A 15,632-nucleotide genomic window follows, 5' to 3' on the forward strand; every position below is an offset into this window, starting at 1 on the left:
GGTATACACTGTCGGAGCACCAGTGAGGGATGATAGGTGAGGATGAAGAGGCAGGTCAGTTAGCCCATCGTGATATATACAGCTGGAACTCAGCGCAATGGTTTCACAACGTGCAGATCACCGTGATAGGGTATATTGCCAGCAATGGTAGTCCGCATTACTAACAATTCCTCTCCCCTCTCCCTCCCCGCCTAATTATTCGAATAGTGTAAAAAAACATTCGGCATTTCACATAAGAATTCATAATATTCCTTCCCCCTGGACATTTATACTCTATTCCCATCACAGATTATAAAGTGTACGTAGTACGTTATACTAACCTATGAATAAGGAATTGCATAGAAGGAGTAATAAAATTGTCAATTCATAGCAGGCTAGTGTACAGACAATGTTACACGGCCGTATAACCCTACCAAATTCAGATACAACCCGCTCGGATACTGTCTACATAAACTGTGTCCAATATATAATCTAGTAATGTAAAATTTGTCATTGACAAATAATTGACGTTTCAAACGTTTTCTATACACTAGTCTGCTATGAATTGAGAAAAATAGCAACTGATGGTGTATCTTTTGTCCTCTTTTTACTAATTATATTTGCATAAGAAGAAAGAAGGCAACCATATGATTTACAGTTTTTATTTTATCATTCCTTCTATGTAATTCCTTGTTCTTAGATGCTAACTCTATGGTTTCCATGGTGATCACGAGTCCTCATCGAGACGAGACGAGTTTTCGGTCACGACGGCCGCTTTGATTCCACTTTTACTATTATTCATTGACCGCATAGAGACATTATTTATTTTTGACATTCGTGTATTTCTTTTGTACTGTTTACGTCTATAGGTGACGGTTACCACTTTCCATCAGGTGGGTCGTTGACTTGCCATTCTTGTCTTCTCTCAAATTGCATAAAAACATTTTAGCTTACCAAGTGTGAAAAAAATGGACAAAATTTCATAAAACACAAATATATTTATTGGTTTTAAAATATGAATATTGACGTCAATCAACAACAATATTGACGTCAAACAAAACATTATATATATATATATATATATATATATATATATATATATATATATATATATAATGAGTTTCCACATACTCAGTCTATGGTTTAAACGTTACTATCTAGGGTTAAAATAAATTGTTTTTAACTTTTACACTTTCTCGCTGCATGTTTTATAAGAGACGGGAACTAAAGCCATCGTTTAGGTAAACTGTGATAATTTACCTTATTTACATTTCAATGCACCACTATATCGTCATAGTCGTAGAATACCGACGGATCTGACGAAGATTACATATAAAGATCCGTCAGTATTCTACGACTATGACGATATAAGTAAGTGTAGTGTACATATCGTCACAATCGTAGAATACTGACGGATCTGACAAATATTACATATAAAAATCCGTCAGTATTCTACGACTATGACGATATGGCGGACTTGACACCTAATGGCGTTCTCTACCAGTCAACCATCGAGGCGAGCAGAAAATTAAGTAAATTCTGTATTTACTACTGAAATAAATATCTAACAATATTGATAAATGACTAATACATATATATATATATATATATATATATATATATATATATATATATATATATATATATATATATATATCTGTGTGTGTGTGTGTGTGTGTGTGTGTGTGTATATACATATATACACATAGATATACCTATTTACACAAATACATATTATTTATAACTTTAATTCTAATGATGATAAATCAGAACAACAGATTAAAAGAAAATAAGGCAAAAGAATACCTGCGACTGAAGTAAAAAGTGCAATTAGAAAGTAAAAGAAAAATAATAGAGAGAAACAAGAAAGAGGTTACAAAATGTATTACAAATTTTTTAGGAAGCGATCACGTAGTTTAGATTTAAAGGTAGATTTGTTTTTATTATCTCCACGTTTCGACCAGGTTTCTCCGGCTGTGGTCACAAGTAGACTGAGTAGTCACAAATGATCGCATTAATTCCCGTCTCTTATAAAACATAAACCGTTTTTTAATGGCGGAACAAAACATACTTCCATAGATACAGAATTTTCATTTTTAAAACATACTTAGGTAAAGATATTGAAAGATTCGACGTTGGAATGGAAAACATTTATTAAATATCCACGTACTATAGCATTATTTCCTTAAAACTTTTTATTTACTTTTTAACTATCAACACATAACTTGAGCATGATTCACTTGCGCTGTTCACATACAAAATAAATACTTATTACTTAACTACTTGCTCATTTATTAAATACTTGCGCAGTAGTGTTGCAAGTGTACACTGCGCGCGATTCAATATCTATGGTTTGGTCATAAGGGTAAAGTCAAGTTGTCGCATATTTTCTGAACATACCTAATTATTGCACTTATAATAATCAGAGGGCCTACCATGAAATATTTTTCGAAATTTCGGGGACGAACGAAACAGTAATTTGATGTTAAAATTACATAATACATACAATACGTTTAAAATTATTAAAAATGTTAAAATATCGTTCCTCTGGACTATTGGGATAGGATTTATGATGAACGAAACGTTAAGCTCCATTTACTGGGTCGATTTCGGTACGAACAAAAACACGAAATTGAACCCGAAATTTCGGAATTTCATTTCATGGTAGACCACCAGTTTAAATACAATAGATTATTTTAATAAGAAGGTAAATTAAATAATAAACAATAAATAAAGAGCATTAACTAAGTAACTATATTATTTTAAAATCCTTAAACACATTTACAAAACTGTAGGATATATATTTTTCCTTTTTCTCTTCATATGGCACGGTACAAAGTGCATCCGCCAAAAAACATGGAGAGATTTGAACTAAGAACAATTATTATATAGTAAATTGGAATGTCGACATGCCGGATGTAGATAGGTAAGTACCTATTACAAGATCTTACAAATATAATTTGACTAGAACATTGTATAGAGCGTAAACGAATATGTAACAAACATTAATTTTCCTTTTGGACCTCCTTCTTTTCTTCCTCCTTATTATGAACAACTTTCTCATCGCCAGTTTTATTTTCGCCCGCTTTTTTATCTGTGGCCTCCTCTAGAGACGTTCTTGACAGTTGCCTCAGGATCTTTTCGAATATTCTTGGCGCGCTTTTCGTATTTGGAAGTGAAATGTCAGTTTGAGTTGTGACCGTCTCGCTTCTCTTTTCCTCAACAACATTCACGGGTACGTGCGTCTCTTTCAAGTCTAGTTTCATCGTTTTCTTTTTAAGTTCGCGGGCTGGATCATCGATATCGGATTTGACTTCTTGTATTTTTGTGTCGCTGTCTTTTTCTCTGCATCGTCTCTCGATTGCTTTGCTCAATACGTTGCCCAGTATGTGGGCGCATTTGATTATGTTTTGTGTTTCTCTCGGCGTCAGATGCAGGCCTTCGTTTCGAATTATATAATTTATATCCTCTATGTTGTCTGGAGATCGTTTCCTGGAGCCGTCAGCAGAGAATTCTGAGAAAAATTTTGTATTAGATAGATAGATAGATACTGTTTATTGTTCCCTCCATAAGATTACAATAGTAAACTTATTATAGATATAAACAATTACAAGAAATAATCACAGTGAGAGAACAATGGGCGACCTTATCGCTAAGAGCGATCTCTTGCAGGCAACCTTTGGATGGAGAGGAGTAATTATAAACAGTTTGATCGAAGGCACGATGAAATTCTATTATTTCTAAAATATAGAGATGTGATACATGTAATAATGTAAATATATATCCCTACTTATAATATATATATATATATATATATGTATATATATATACACACATACATACATACATTGTATATTAAATTATACATAGCAAAGAGTAAATAATATTAATCACAATTCATAACACTTTTTATGTCGTGTTTTCAAGTTATTAACCATTTAATTATCATCTATTAAAAAATAAAAGTAATCTGGCCACGCTTAAGAAAAAGTACATACCCAAATCGGCCAAATCAATATTTTCGGTCCTGTACGGCGTGGGGCACTGGTCGTAGTAACTCTTCATGGGCACTTTCGCTATGGAGTTATTGTAGTTCGCCCAGAAGTTGTTCCACTCGCCGTCGGCGCGACCCTCGACCGCCGTGTTCTCGATCTCGCTGCATTCCTGCCAGCTGCCACCGCAGCAACTTGAAAGAAGAATTCCCATTCGTATTTCTACTGTGAAGCAGTTGTGTTTGCATGGCTGTGTTTCGGTTTGAAGGGTGCGATATGGCGTGAATTTACAGGGTACAGAGGAATAACACCTGAGTCCTTAGGAATGGCAATGCATGGGGGTATCATGGGCGAAACAGTATACTCTGTTATGTCCATGGTACTGCTCATGTCTATAGGCGACGGTTACCACTTTCCATCAGGTGGGCCGTTGGCTTGTTTGCCGTTCTAAATTGAATAAAAAAAATACACATTTTCTATACACTAGCCTGCTATGAATTGAGAAAAATAGCAACTGACGGTGTATCTTTCGTCCTCTTTTTACTAATTATATTTGCATAAAAAAAAGGGAGACAACCATATTATTTACAGCTATTTTATCATTTCTTTTATGTAATTCCTTGTTCTAAGGTAGAGAGGACATCACCTTTTTATCAATGGTTCTTTGTATCATGTATGTGTTCAGTCATTGAAACAAGAAGATTAATTTTGAAGTCTTTTATTCAGTAACTCATTCCAAAACATCATAATATTATCATATAAGACTAATCTTGCCATTCTTTTTTATTTATACCACTGAGGTGGCAAACAAGCATGCAAGTTTGTTCGCAGTTTGGATGCCGAACGGTTAACACTACGCTCTAAGCAGTGATTCATTAATTTGCTTGAAGATGCTTCGTTTAGAGGTGAAACATGTGTCGCAAAACGTGCGCGAACAAAATGGCAGTCGGAGATTGATGTCTAATATGGAAGGTTAGGGGGAAAGGGATTGTAAGCAATGGAGTTTGACAGCCCCATTGCTAGCAATATGCCCAATCAGGTCAACCTCCACGTAGTTCCCCCTGGAAACCATCGTAAACAATTCTTGTTGAATTCGTCACGATGGGCCAACTGATCTGCTTCGTCCTCACCTATCATCCTTCACTGGTGCTCCGCCGGTGTATACCGATAGCGCGGGTGGGGTTACCATTCCATTATCAGCCATTAAAAAAAATATGGAAAGTTGTCAATCTTCGCGTATTGGCATCCACACACATGGAATTAAACGAATAATTGTAATCGAATAATCACAAGTAATATTCAACGTACCTGGAGACCATCATGTCCTGGCTGCGAGGGGTGACAGCCGTGTCCGTGAGCCGCGAGACGCGAGGGGACATCTCCGTGGACGACTGCCCGGAGTACTCGGGAGAGACCGAGGAGTAGTCCAGCTCTGTACTCACTCCGTATCTAAAAAGTTAACGTCCTAATTGTTATTTGACAGTCTACTGTCACTCAGAACTTTATCATTATAATCATATATTTATCATTATAATAATAATAAGGTCGTTCAACTACAGACGCAGGTGCAGAGTTGCTTAGACACGTATTTGCTGCATGGGAAACTAAAATGGATGTGATAGGTGTTTTTTGTGACCTTTCTAAGGCTTTTGATTGCGTTGATCATAATACATTGCTAAAAAAACTTGCTTTTTATGGCGTCAAAGACAATGCTTTAAATTTAATAAAATCTTATCTATCTGATAGAATACAGAAAGTGAAGATTAGCAACGCTACGTCTGACGGGTCACTTGTGCAAATGGGTGTACCTCAAGGATCTATTCTCGGTCCATTTTTATTCCTAGTTTACATTAATGATCTCCCATATGCCATGCAGGATAGATGCGGCATAGTATTATTTGCAGATGATACTTCATTGATTTTTAAAGTTAATAGAATGACTAATAATTATGACGATGTAAATAGTGCTTTGCGGCGTCTCCTGCACTGGTTTACAACTAACAATCTTATGTTAAACGCTAAAAAAACAAAATGTGTTAATTTCTCTCTGTCTAAAAGTTTTAATACTAATTGCAATATTAAATTAAATGACGAATCTCTCGAATTTATAGAATCTACTGTCTTTCTAGGAATCACACTAGATAATAAAACACAATGGGGTGCACAAATTCAAAGCCTTGCAGCGAAACTAAGTTCAGCAGCTTTTGCCGTGCGTAAGGTTAGACAGTACACTGATACTGATACTGCTAGATTAGTCTATTTTAGTTATTTTCATAGTTTACTCTCTTATGGAATATTACTATGGGGAAAAGCGGCAGATATTAAGAATATATTCATATTACAAAAACGTGCCGTTCGAGCGATCTACTGTATGAAGAGTCGTGACTCATTAAGAGAGAAATTCAAAGAGGCAAATATTCTCACCGTTGCTTCTCAATTTATATATTCAAATATCCTATATGTTCATAAAAATCTTGACTTATTTCCAAAAAACAGCAATATTCATAATATTAATACTAGATTTAAAGACAAACTTGCTGTCCCCAAGTATCGTTTAGAAAAAGTTAATAGGTCTTTTATGGGAATAGGTATAAAAATTTACAATAAGATACCAAAGGATATGTTGGAATTACCCTTAAATAAATTCAAAACATCTGTTAAATCATATTTACTGAGCAAAGCCTATTACTCACTAAACGATTACTTGAATGACGAGTGTGCATGGCAATAGTTGTTCATGCACTGAATTTTCATTTAATGTTAGACATAGACACCTATATAAATATACATTGTAAATAAACTGGCTTTAAAAAAAAAAGTAATTCAATTGAGTTTCTTGCCAGTTCTTCTCAATTGGATCTATATACTGAACTGGACGGTAGGGAAAAAAATAAAATTATAATGTAAAAATTTGACGTTCATAAGCGGCTAAAATGTCCTACATGAATAAATGATTTTTGAATTTGAATTTGAATTATCAGCCGTTGTCTGTCCATTGCTCAATATAAACCACCCCATTGGCTTCCATAAAGATCGGTCCCGAGCCATCTAGATTCCTTGGCTGCCTACAATACATTTGAGGTCGCACTTCATCTAATCAGGGATCGTCCTACACTGCCTTTGCTAGTACGGGATCGCCGGGGGGAAAAGGATTGTTAGTAATGGAGACTGGGAATCCCATTGCTAGCAATATACCCTATCAGGTGGACCCTCACGCGGTTCTCCGCGGACCTCCACCCCCTGGAAACCGTCGCGGTGAATTCCAGGTGTATTCATCACGATGAGCTAACTGACTTGCTTTTTTATTATTCACCTGTCATCCCTCACTGGTGTCCCGCCAGTGTATACCGTAAATGCGGCGAGGTTACCATTCCATTATCATCCATGAAAAATTATTATGAAATTTGGTATACATATATTTTATGGGATAGAGAAAAACATAGGCTACTTTATCTTGGTCACACGGACAAAGTCGCGTGTACAAGTTACAGCTCTGTAATTGTAAATTGAATTCAAACCTATAAGGACTTGCTGATGACGAGGTCTTGTACAAACTTTCCCGACTACAGACGCTGTCTCGGCTTTTCGAGTCCGTCTTCTGAGCTCTTCTGGACTCGACGCGTTGGGAATGAAGCTGGTTCTGCAATGAGCCGCTCCTGGGCTTGGTTTTGGGTGTGGAGGTAGCAAACGCTGTGACCTTTTGTGGTATGCCATACTTAGAGTTTGTATCTTCGAAATCTGAAACCTGGAATATTGGTTATATTACATTTTACCAGAGGGAGACTTTGTACAAAAGTCGATTGCTTGGGTACCTCTGTCGCATTCGTGTTTCTACCATGAAGCAGTTATGTTTACATGACTGTGTTTGGCGTGAATTTACAGGGTACAGAGGAATAACACCTGAGTCCTCAGGAATGGCAACGCATGAGGGGTATCATGGGCGAAACAGTATACTCTGTTATGTCCACGGTACTGCTCATGTCTATAGGCGACGGTTACCACTTTCCATCAGGTGGGCAGTCAGCTTATTTGCTATTCTAAGTTGTATAAAAAAAATCCGTTCAATTTTGGCAAAATCCAGTTATTTTCATTTAAAACTGAATTACCGAACCGATTTTGATAAAATTTCTTTGAAACCAATCTGTAAGTATATCCTTTCAGGTAATAAAAGAATTTTCCAAATCGGTTCACAACTGACGGAGTTATGAGGTGACAAACATACAAAAATACAACAGAGATTAAAACCTTTTTTTTTTAATATTGGTTGAAATTTGATCAATTGATTGAACATTCTGAGAGAGATCAAATATTTCTATACAAAATTATGAATAATTTTATTGAATCACTTTTTCTGTTGAGTAATGTTATTATAAGGTCTCCCCGGGTAAATTCTAGAAATAATTAGTAGGTACATTACTGCAGCGGCCAGCAACTGAGGCATTGATAGATGAACGTGCAAATGTGGGCCGAGACCTAGCCGAGGCACACATACGTGAATCCATCAATGCCTAATTGTGGCCAAGGTTTGTACACTGCTTTTCTCAAACAATGCGCGGAAATCAAAAACACAATTTTACTTTTTAAGTTCAATGACGAATAACGAACAATAATAATTTTTCACGCGTCATAATGTTCCTTTGTTTTTTTTTTTCAATAAGCAGCTTTCTATTTGCAAGCCAGTTCGAAATTTAAATAAAACTTTTTATTAGTTACCTCCTTGGTAGCCATGTTTCGAAGTAAAAGGTCATTCCATTTTTAAATTACAGGACAGATATGAGTTTACATAGTAATTTATCTGGCCGCAAAACACGACAGATATGGATTTTCATACAACTTTTGCCGGCCGCTGCCCGCATGTATCTGGCCAGAGAAGATTGTCAAAATAATGCTCACATTTCCAAGCATGTTTGAGAAAAAGTTGTTATTTGTTAACGTTATATTTCTTTTCTTTTTGCTCTCGTTTATTTATTTACTTTACTGTGTTAACTTCACTGATTTATTTTATAGGCTGTGTTTACTATTTATACATTTTAAGTATTGTATATTTTCCTATTAACCTAATAAATAAAAAAATAAACTTACATTTAAAAATTTGTTCCTGTTATAATTTCAAGAAAACTACTACTACGTTTTCATTAAACTCCATTTAAGAATTAGCCACACTTTATTCAGTAAACTCACTTGAGACAAGTCCAGGGACACGTCGTCCTCCAAGGAAGTCTCCCTGCTCTTGGAGGACTGCGAGTCCACCACGCGTTTGGGCGACTCGAACGATCTCTTGGTCCTGATGGACTCGGCCGACGGGCGCCTGTGGTACCCGGGCAGGGAGTTGGCTCTGTCGGACCTGCTGAGAAATGGAAGATGCAAGGAGTAATTTCAGAGTCTGATGTCATAATTAGAAACCGTGTTTTTTTATACAACTTAGAATGGCAAACAAGCTAACTGACCACCTGATGGAAAGTTGTAACCGTCGCCTATAGACATGAGTAGTACCATTGTAGTTGTTTGGACGAAATAAGTAACAACCTACTTGATTATATTATTGATTTTCATATAATGAGAGAATGACAGCAGAAATGAATGTGAGAAGTAAACGTCGCTATCATGTCTGTATGTCCAGTGCGAAAGATAGAAAGAGGTGAAATATCTATGTACAATTAAATTAACCTACTTGATGGAAAAGAAAGTAATGATGTTGACAAGTGGCTATGAGATGAATATTTACAATATTTATTTACAGACGCCACACCATGAACATAACAGAGTATACTGTTTCGCCCATGATACCGCCCATGCGTTGCCATTCCTGAGAACTCAGGTGTTATTCCTCCGTACCCTGTAAATTCACGCCATATCCCACCCTTCAAACCGAAACACAGCCATGCAAACACAACTGATTCACGGTAAAAACACGAATGGTACAGAGGTGCCCAAGCAAACGACTTTTGTATAAAGTCTCCCTCTGGTAGTAAAACAAACAAGTTCTGTTCAAACAATCTTTACTTACCTTTTCACACATTGTTTCCCCGTTACAATAAAATCCAGATTCTGAGGCTTCGTCGCTTTTTTCGGTGTGGAATTATTTGAGTTGGACGCAGCGTCTAGTGGCGACTTCTTCTTCCCTTCTTTCTCCTTTTTCACGCTGTTCCGCCTGGACTGCGATGTGGAGTTCCTTCTGGAGCCAGGCCTGCTTCTAGAGGTTTCTGGATCGAATTCCTCCGGCCAGCGGTCGGTCCTTTGCATCGTTCTGGTGAAAACTTTAAATGCAATAAATTCAAATCATCTTTTTTCAAATAGACTCGATTACTTTTTTCTTTTAGACTTTTAAATCGTCATTTTTTATGAATGCAGGGTTTGAAAAGTTTTTATCTGTTGAGAAGATCCCACAAGAAGCTCATCATCATCATCACCATATCAGCCTTTAACTGTCTACTGCTGGACATAAGCCTGCCCCTTGGGAGGGTTCTGGCAGTAGTTACTACGCTTGACAGGCGGATTGGCAACCGCAGTTAGACTTTGGTGATGTTTTAAGAGAGACGCTGCTGCCTGTACCTTGCCCTCCCTCAGTCGCCTCTTGCGACACCCACGGAAAAAGAAGTGGTGACCTATTCTATGCCGGAACCACGCGGCGAGATGTAACTTATATGTTTCCGTTTGGAGATGAAATAAGAGTATGCTTCCAATTATTACCAATATATCAATGGGTTATAATAAAACGGTAACCCCGCCTGCGCTATCGGTATACACTGGCGGGACACCAGTGGAAGATGATAGGTGAAGATGAAAGCAAGTCAGTTGATCCATCGTGGTGAATTCCAAAGAATTAACCACGATAGTTTCTACGGGAAACCGCGTAGAGACTTATCTTATAGGGTATGTTTGATAAATGGATGACAATGGCATGGTAACCGCGCCCGCGCTATCGGTATACACCGGCGGGGCACCAGTGAGGGATGATAGGTGAGGATAAAAAAGCAGGTCAGTTAGCCCATTGTGATGAATACACCTGGAATTCTGCACGATGATTTCAGCACGTAGAGGTCAAACTGACAGGATATATTGACAGAATTGGTAGTTCACATCCCTTCCTCTCCTATAGGGTGTATTTTTTTTATGGGCGAAAATGGAATGGTTACCCCGTCTGCGCTATCGGTATACACCGGCGGGGCACAAGTGAAGGATGATAGGTGAGGATGAAGCAGGTCAGTTAGCCGGTCGTGACGAATTCAACAAGAATGTTTTACGATGGTTTCCAGGGGGAACCACGTGGAGGTCGACCTAATAGGGCATATTGCTAGCAATGGGGCTGTCTTGCTAACATTCTCTTTCCCCCCTAATAGGGTGTATTAGTAGCAATGGTATTGGTAGCTCTCATTATTAACAATTGCTTTACAGCCGCCCATAAACTCCTGTTACAGTAGAGAGATGGGGAAAAGAGATTGTTAGTAATGGGCTCGCGAAACTATCAAATTAAAATGTTAGGTTAAGAGATTAGAGGAATGACACCGCAGAATCGAGCCCATTCAAATACAAGATGGCGTCGAGTATATTCCAGGTCACCGAGCAGGAGTTATATTTAGAGTGGTGTCCCGTCGACGCTTCCAGACTAGACGTGCTAATATCTTAGATTATATACCTAGTCCATCCATAAGTTCTGTTACAAATGGAAATTCATTTTTTTATGAAGTCATTTAATATAACACTAAAATTGATACTTTCATATTTATTAAAGTCTCAACAAAAAATAAAAAATAAAACAATTCGAAATGGCTACCATTGACTTTTATACAGGCCTTTAATCTGTCTGGCCACGAATCCATGGATTTACGCATTGTTTCCAAGGAAAATTTCGCCACTGCTTGCTTTAAAGATTTTTTAAGAGACTCAGTGTCGCTGTGTCGTTTCGAGCAGGCCATGTCCTCTAAAACTGACCATAATTTGAAGTGTAAAGGGCTGAGGTCTGGGCTAGATGAGGGCCAGTCTTAAGCTTTTATAAAGTCCGGAACGTTGGTTTCAAGCCAGGCTTGGGTAGTTCGTGCCTTGTGACCAGATACAGAGGCCTGCTGGAAAGTCCACGGTATATTTTTGAAAAGTGTATTGCTGAGAGTTATCACAACACGATCCAAGACTGTATCTTGATACACTTTGGCTGAAGTTGTCATTCCTTTTTCACAAAAATGTAGTTTTGTGACTCCTAGATAAGACACGCCCCCCAAACCATCATTGACGCGGGATGATGACCACGTTGTACCTTTCCGATCACTTGAGCAGCTTCTTTAGAGCTGTGAGCGTGCACTTTATCATTTTACTTATTGTAGTGTTATTCAGTCGTAAACATTTTTTCAGCGGTAAAGAGGATATTTCTGTGCCTTTCACCTGCGTATCGCGACAGAATGTGTTGTGTGTGTTACTCTTTAATTGTAAAGATTGATTTAGGGCATGTCCTGTATATCTACGATAAGCACCGAGCTTCAGGTCTTGTTTTATAATACGCGACACAGTCCTAACAGAAATCTTCATTTCTCACGACATTTCGCTTCATGTTAAAATATCCTTCCTTTGGACTTACATAGTAGTTTATGACAAACAAAATATTAAGCTTCATTTATCGATTTATAAATAAAAACACGAAATTGAGTGAAAATTTGGACTTTCATTTCATGGTAGACTCCGAAGTCATTTGGTACATCGTGACAAATCTAACAAGAAGTAATCAAGATGAATTCCAGGGGGAACCTCGTGGCAGTCGAGCTGACCGGGGGTATATTGTTGTTAGACCAATGCAGCTGTTAGACTTCAGTACTAACAAATCCTTTCCCCTCAATTTATTGTGGTCTTTGAATCGATGATAATGGAATGGTAACCCCACCTGCGTTAACGGTATACGCTGGCGGGGCACCAGTGAGGGGTGATAGGTGAGAATGAAAGCAGATCAGTTAGCCCATCGTGACGAATTCCACTAGAAGTGACCACGATGGTTTCCACGAAGAACTTCGTAGTAGCCAATCAGATGAGGTATATTGCTAGTTTTTTTTTTAAATGGATGATAATGTATATATATAAGTATTCAGAATAGCCCGTCTAGCAGTTCCTTCAAAAAAAGATTAAAATCATTCTATGTTTCCAATTTAGTTTAAACATAAAAATGATTAGAGGACTGTCATCATTGTGTTCTCTTGTATTCGATATTTATATGTTGTATTTAACGTATATATATATATATATATATATATATATATATATATATATATATATATATATATATATGTGTGTGTGTGTGTGTGTGTGTGTGTGTGTGTATGTATGTGTATGTGTATATATGTATGTAAATATTTATTTAAATTTCTGTCTTGCACTACTACTGCCCACTCACTACTTCCTACGCCACTGTGTTAGGTAGACTGGAAGAGATCTCTTTTAGAGATAAGTTCGCGTTTGCTAACATTGTTATTAACTTATTGTTGTTACTGTATGTTTTAGTGCAATAAAGAATATATATATAATGGAATGGTAACCCCGCCCGCGCTATCCGTATACACCGGCGGGACACCAGTGAAGAATGATAGGTGAGGATGAAATAGGTCAGTTAGCCCATCGTGACGAATTCAACAAGAATTGTTCACGATGGTTTCCAGGGGGAACCACGTGGAGGTTGACCTAATAAGGTATATTGCTAGCAATGGGGCTGTCAAACGCCATTGCTAATAATCCTTTTCCCCCCTATTGCTAGTATTAGAGCTGTTAGACTTAACTAACAATCCCTTTCCCCCATTTTACTGTGGTCGTACCGTGTGCTACAGTTCTTAGTCTTTGCTATTAAGATTTAAAAGGCGCTTATTTTTTCTTTAGCGTAAGCAAGTTATAATATTAAAAAGACAAAATCTCACATAGCTAGAAGAACCGATAACCGATGGGGAAGAAAAATTCTTGAGTGGCGACCCCCAACTAGATGGAGTGACGACCTCAAGTGCATTGCAAGGAGTCAGTGGATGCAGGTGACTCAGGACCGTTCCATACGTTGCTTGTTGCCAGTGACGACTTATGGAAACGTAAAATTTTTTTTATACAACTTAGAATGGCAAACATTTGACGGCCCACCTGATGTAAAGTGGTAACTGTCGCCTATAGACATGAGTAGTACTGTGGACATAACAGAATATACTGTTTCGCCCATGATACCTCCCATGCGTTGTCATTCCTGAGGACTCAGGTGTTACTCCTCTGTACCCTGTAAATTCACGTAACATGGTCCTACACGATTGCCCGTATGCAAAAGCTTCAAGTTAGCGGGCTATGGAGTCTCCTTGCGTGATAGAATCCGAAACGTGGATATCCGCAAAAGAACTAACGTAACCGACATAGCCCGAAGCACACAGAAGTGTCTATGGGCTGGTCACATAGCTCAAAGAACGGACAGATCAATGGGGAAAAAAAGGTTTATTTATTTATTCTTAATTGCACAATAAAACTTTGTACAAATGGCGAGCTTAATGCCATATGGCATTCTCTACCAGCTAACCATTGGGTAAAAACAGAAAGCGTATGAAGGGTAGATTTGGTGGTGCTTGGGTACCTCTGTCCTATTCGTGTTTCAACCGTGAAGCAGTTGTGTTTGCATGGCTGTGTTTCAGTTTGAAGGGTAGGATATGGCGTGAATTTACTGGGTACAGAGAAATAACACCTGAGTCCTCAGGAATGACAACGCATGGGGGGTATCATGGGCGAAACAGTATACTCTGTTATGTCCACGGTACTGCTCATGTATATAGGCGACGGTTACCACTTTCCATCAGGTGGGCCGTCAGCTTGTTTGCCATTCTAAGTTGTATAAAAAAAAAAACATTAAGGCAATACACAATATAAATATAATATACACATAAAGTTCTTGAGTGACGACTCTGTATGGGCAAACGCAGTGTAGGACGACCCCTCATTAGATGGAGTGAAGACCTCAAGTGCATTACAGGAAGTTAGTGGATGCAGGTGATTCAGGACCGTGTCATATGGTCAATGGGGGAGGCTTATGTCCAGCAGTGGAAGGGTAATGGCTGAGGTGATGGTGATTAAGAGGGATTGTTAATAATGAGGTTTAACTGTCCCATTGCTAGCAATATACCTTGTCATGTCGACCTCCACGTGGTTCCCCCTGGAAATCATCGTGCCGAAGTCCAGGTGTATTTTTTTTATAGGCCATTCTAAGTTGTATAAAAAAAAGGGGAAGGCCTGTGTCTAGCAGTGGACAGACAATGGCTGAAATGGTGATGAGGACTTCATACCTATATTAATTCACACAAGCAAAGCCATAGTACATAGCTAGTTATAAATACTTACAATACAAGTCACTTACATGTAACGTCCACCAACCAACTATCCCACTATGTTCACATAAAACGTTGTTTGTATATATGTCCTTGTTTAAACTGCGCCACACACTGTTCTACTGAACTGGCAACACCGTAATCCTGTGACACGCATGGTTAGATACGACCAGGCGCACGCTGACGAGCGGAGCGGTAAGCGGAGCGATAAGCGAAACGTTTTATATTATTATTAGTATTGATAAATAATTCTTGTAAAAAGTAATGTACAGTGGTACCCGGCACTTTGGTTGTTTTGTTAAGGGAGGGACTGGCTGAAAACCAGCGCTATGCAGCTGTTCAC

The 15,632-nt window shown here is 38.1% G+C and overlaps 1 protein-coding gene across 5 annotated transcripts; it reads right to left on the bottom strand.

The window, feature by feature from the left end:
- Nucleotides 1-1,792: 1,792 nt before the first annotated feature.
- LOC113517672 (uncharacterized) lies at nt 1,793-15,411 on the bottom strand. Of its 5 annotated transcripts, none has more exons than XM_052892407.1 (7): nt 15,319-15,403; nt 9,979-10,228; nt 9,153-9,315; nt 7,490-7,716; nt 5,280-5,420; nt 3,978-4,165; nt 1,793-3,493 (listed from the first exon to the last, which is right to left on the bottom strand). In XM_052892407.1, the coding sequence occupies exons 2-7, from the start codon at nt 10,212-10,214 to the stop codon at nt 2,985-2,987; spliced, it is 1,464 nt and encodes a 487-aa protein (XP_052748367.1). In that variant the 5' UTR covers nt 10,215-10,228; nt 15,319-15,403; the 3' UTR covers nt 1,793-2,984. The 5 variants fall into 5 exon arrangements, with proteins under 5 accessions (XP_052748367.1, XP_052748368.1, XP_052748364.1 ...); XM_052892404.1 differs by having other exon boundaries at nt 1,796-3,493; nt 9,153-9,318; nt 9,979-10,218; nt 15,319-15,411; XM_052892403.1 differs by having other exon boundaries at nt 1,796-3,493; nt 9,153-9,318.
- Between the last annotated feature and the right edge of the window lie 221 nt (nt 15,412-15,632).

Source organism: Galleria mellonella, unplaced genomic scaffold (genome assembly GCF_026898425.1).
Source record: "Galleria mellonella isolate WM207_F2 unplaced genomic scaffold, CSIRO_AGI_GalMel_v1 utg158, whole genome shotgun sequence".
Taxonomy (NCBI): Eukaryota; Metazoa; Arthropoda; class Insecta; order Lepidoptera; family Pyralidae; genus Galleria; species Galleria mellonella.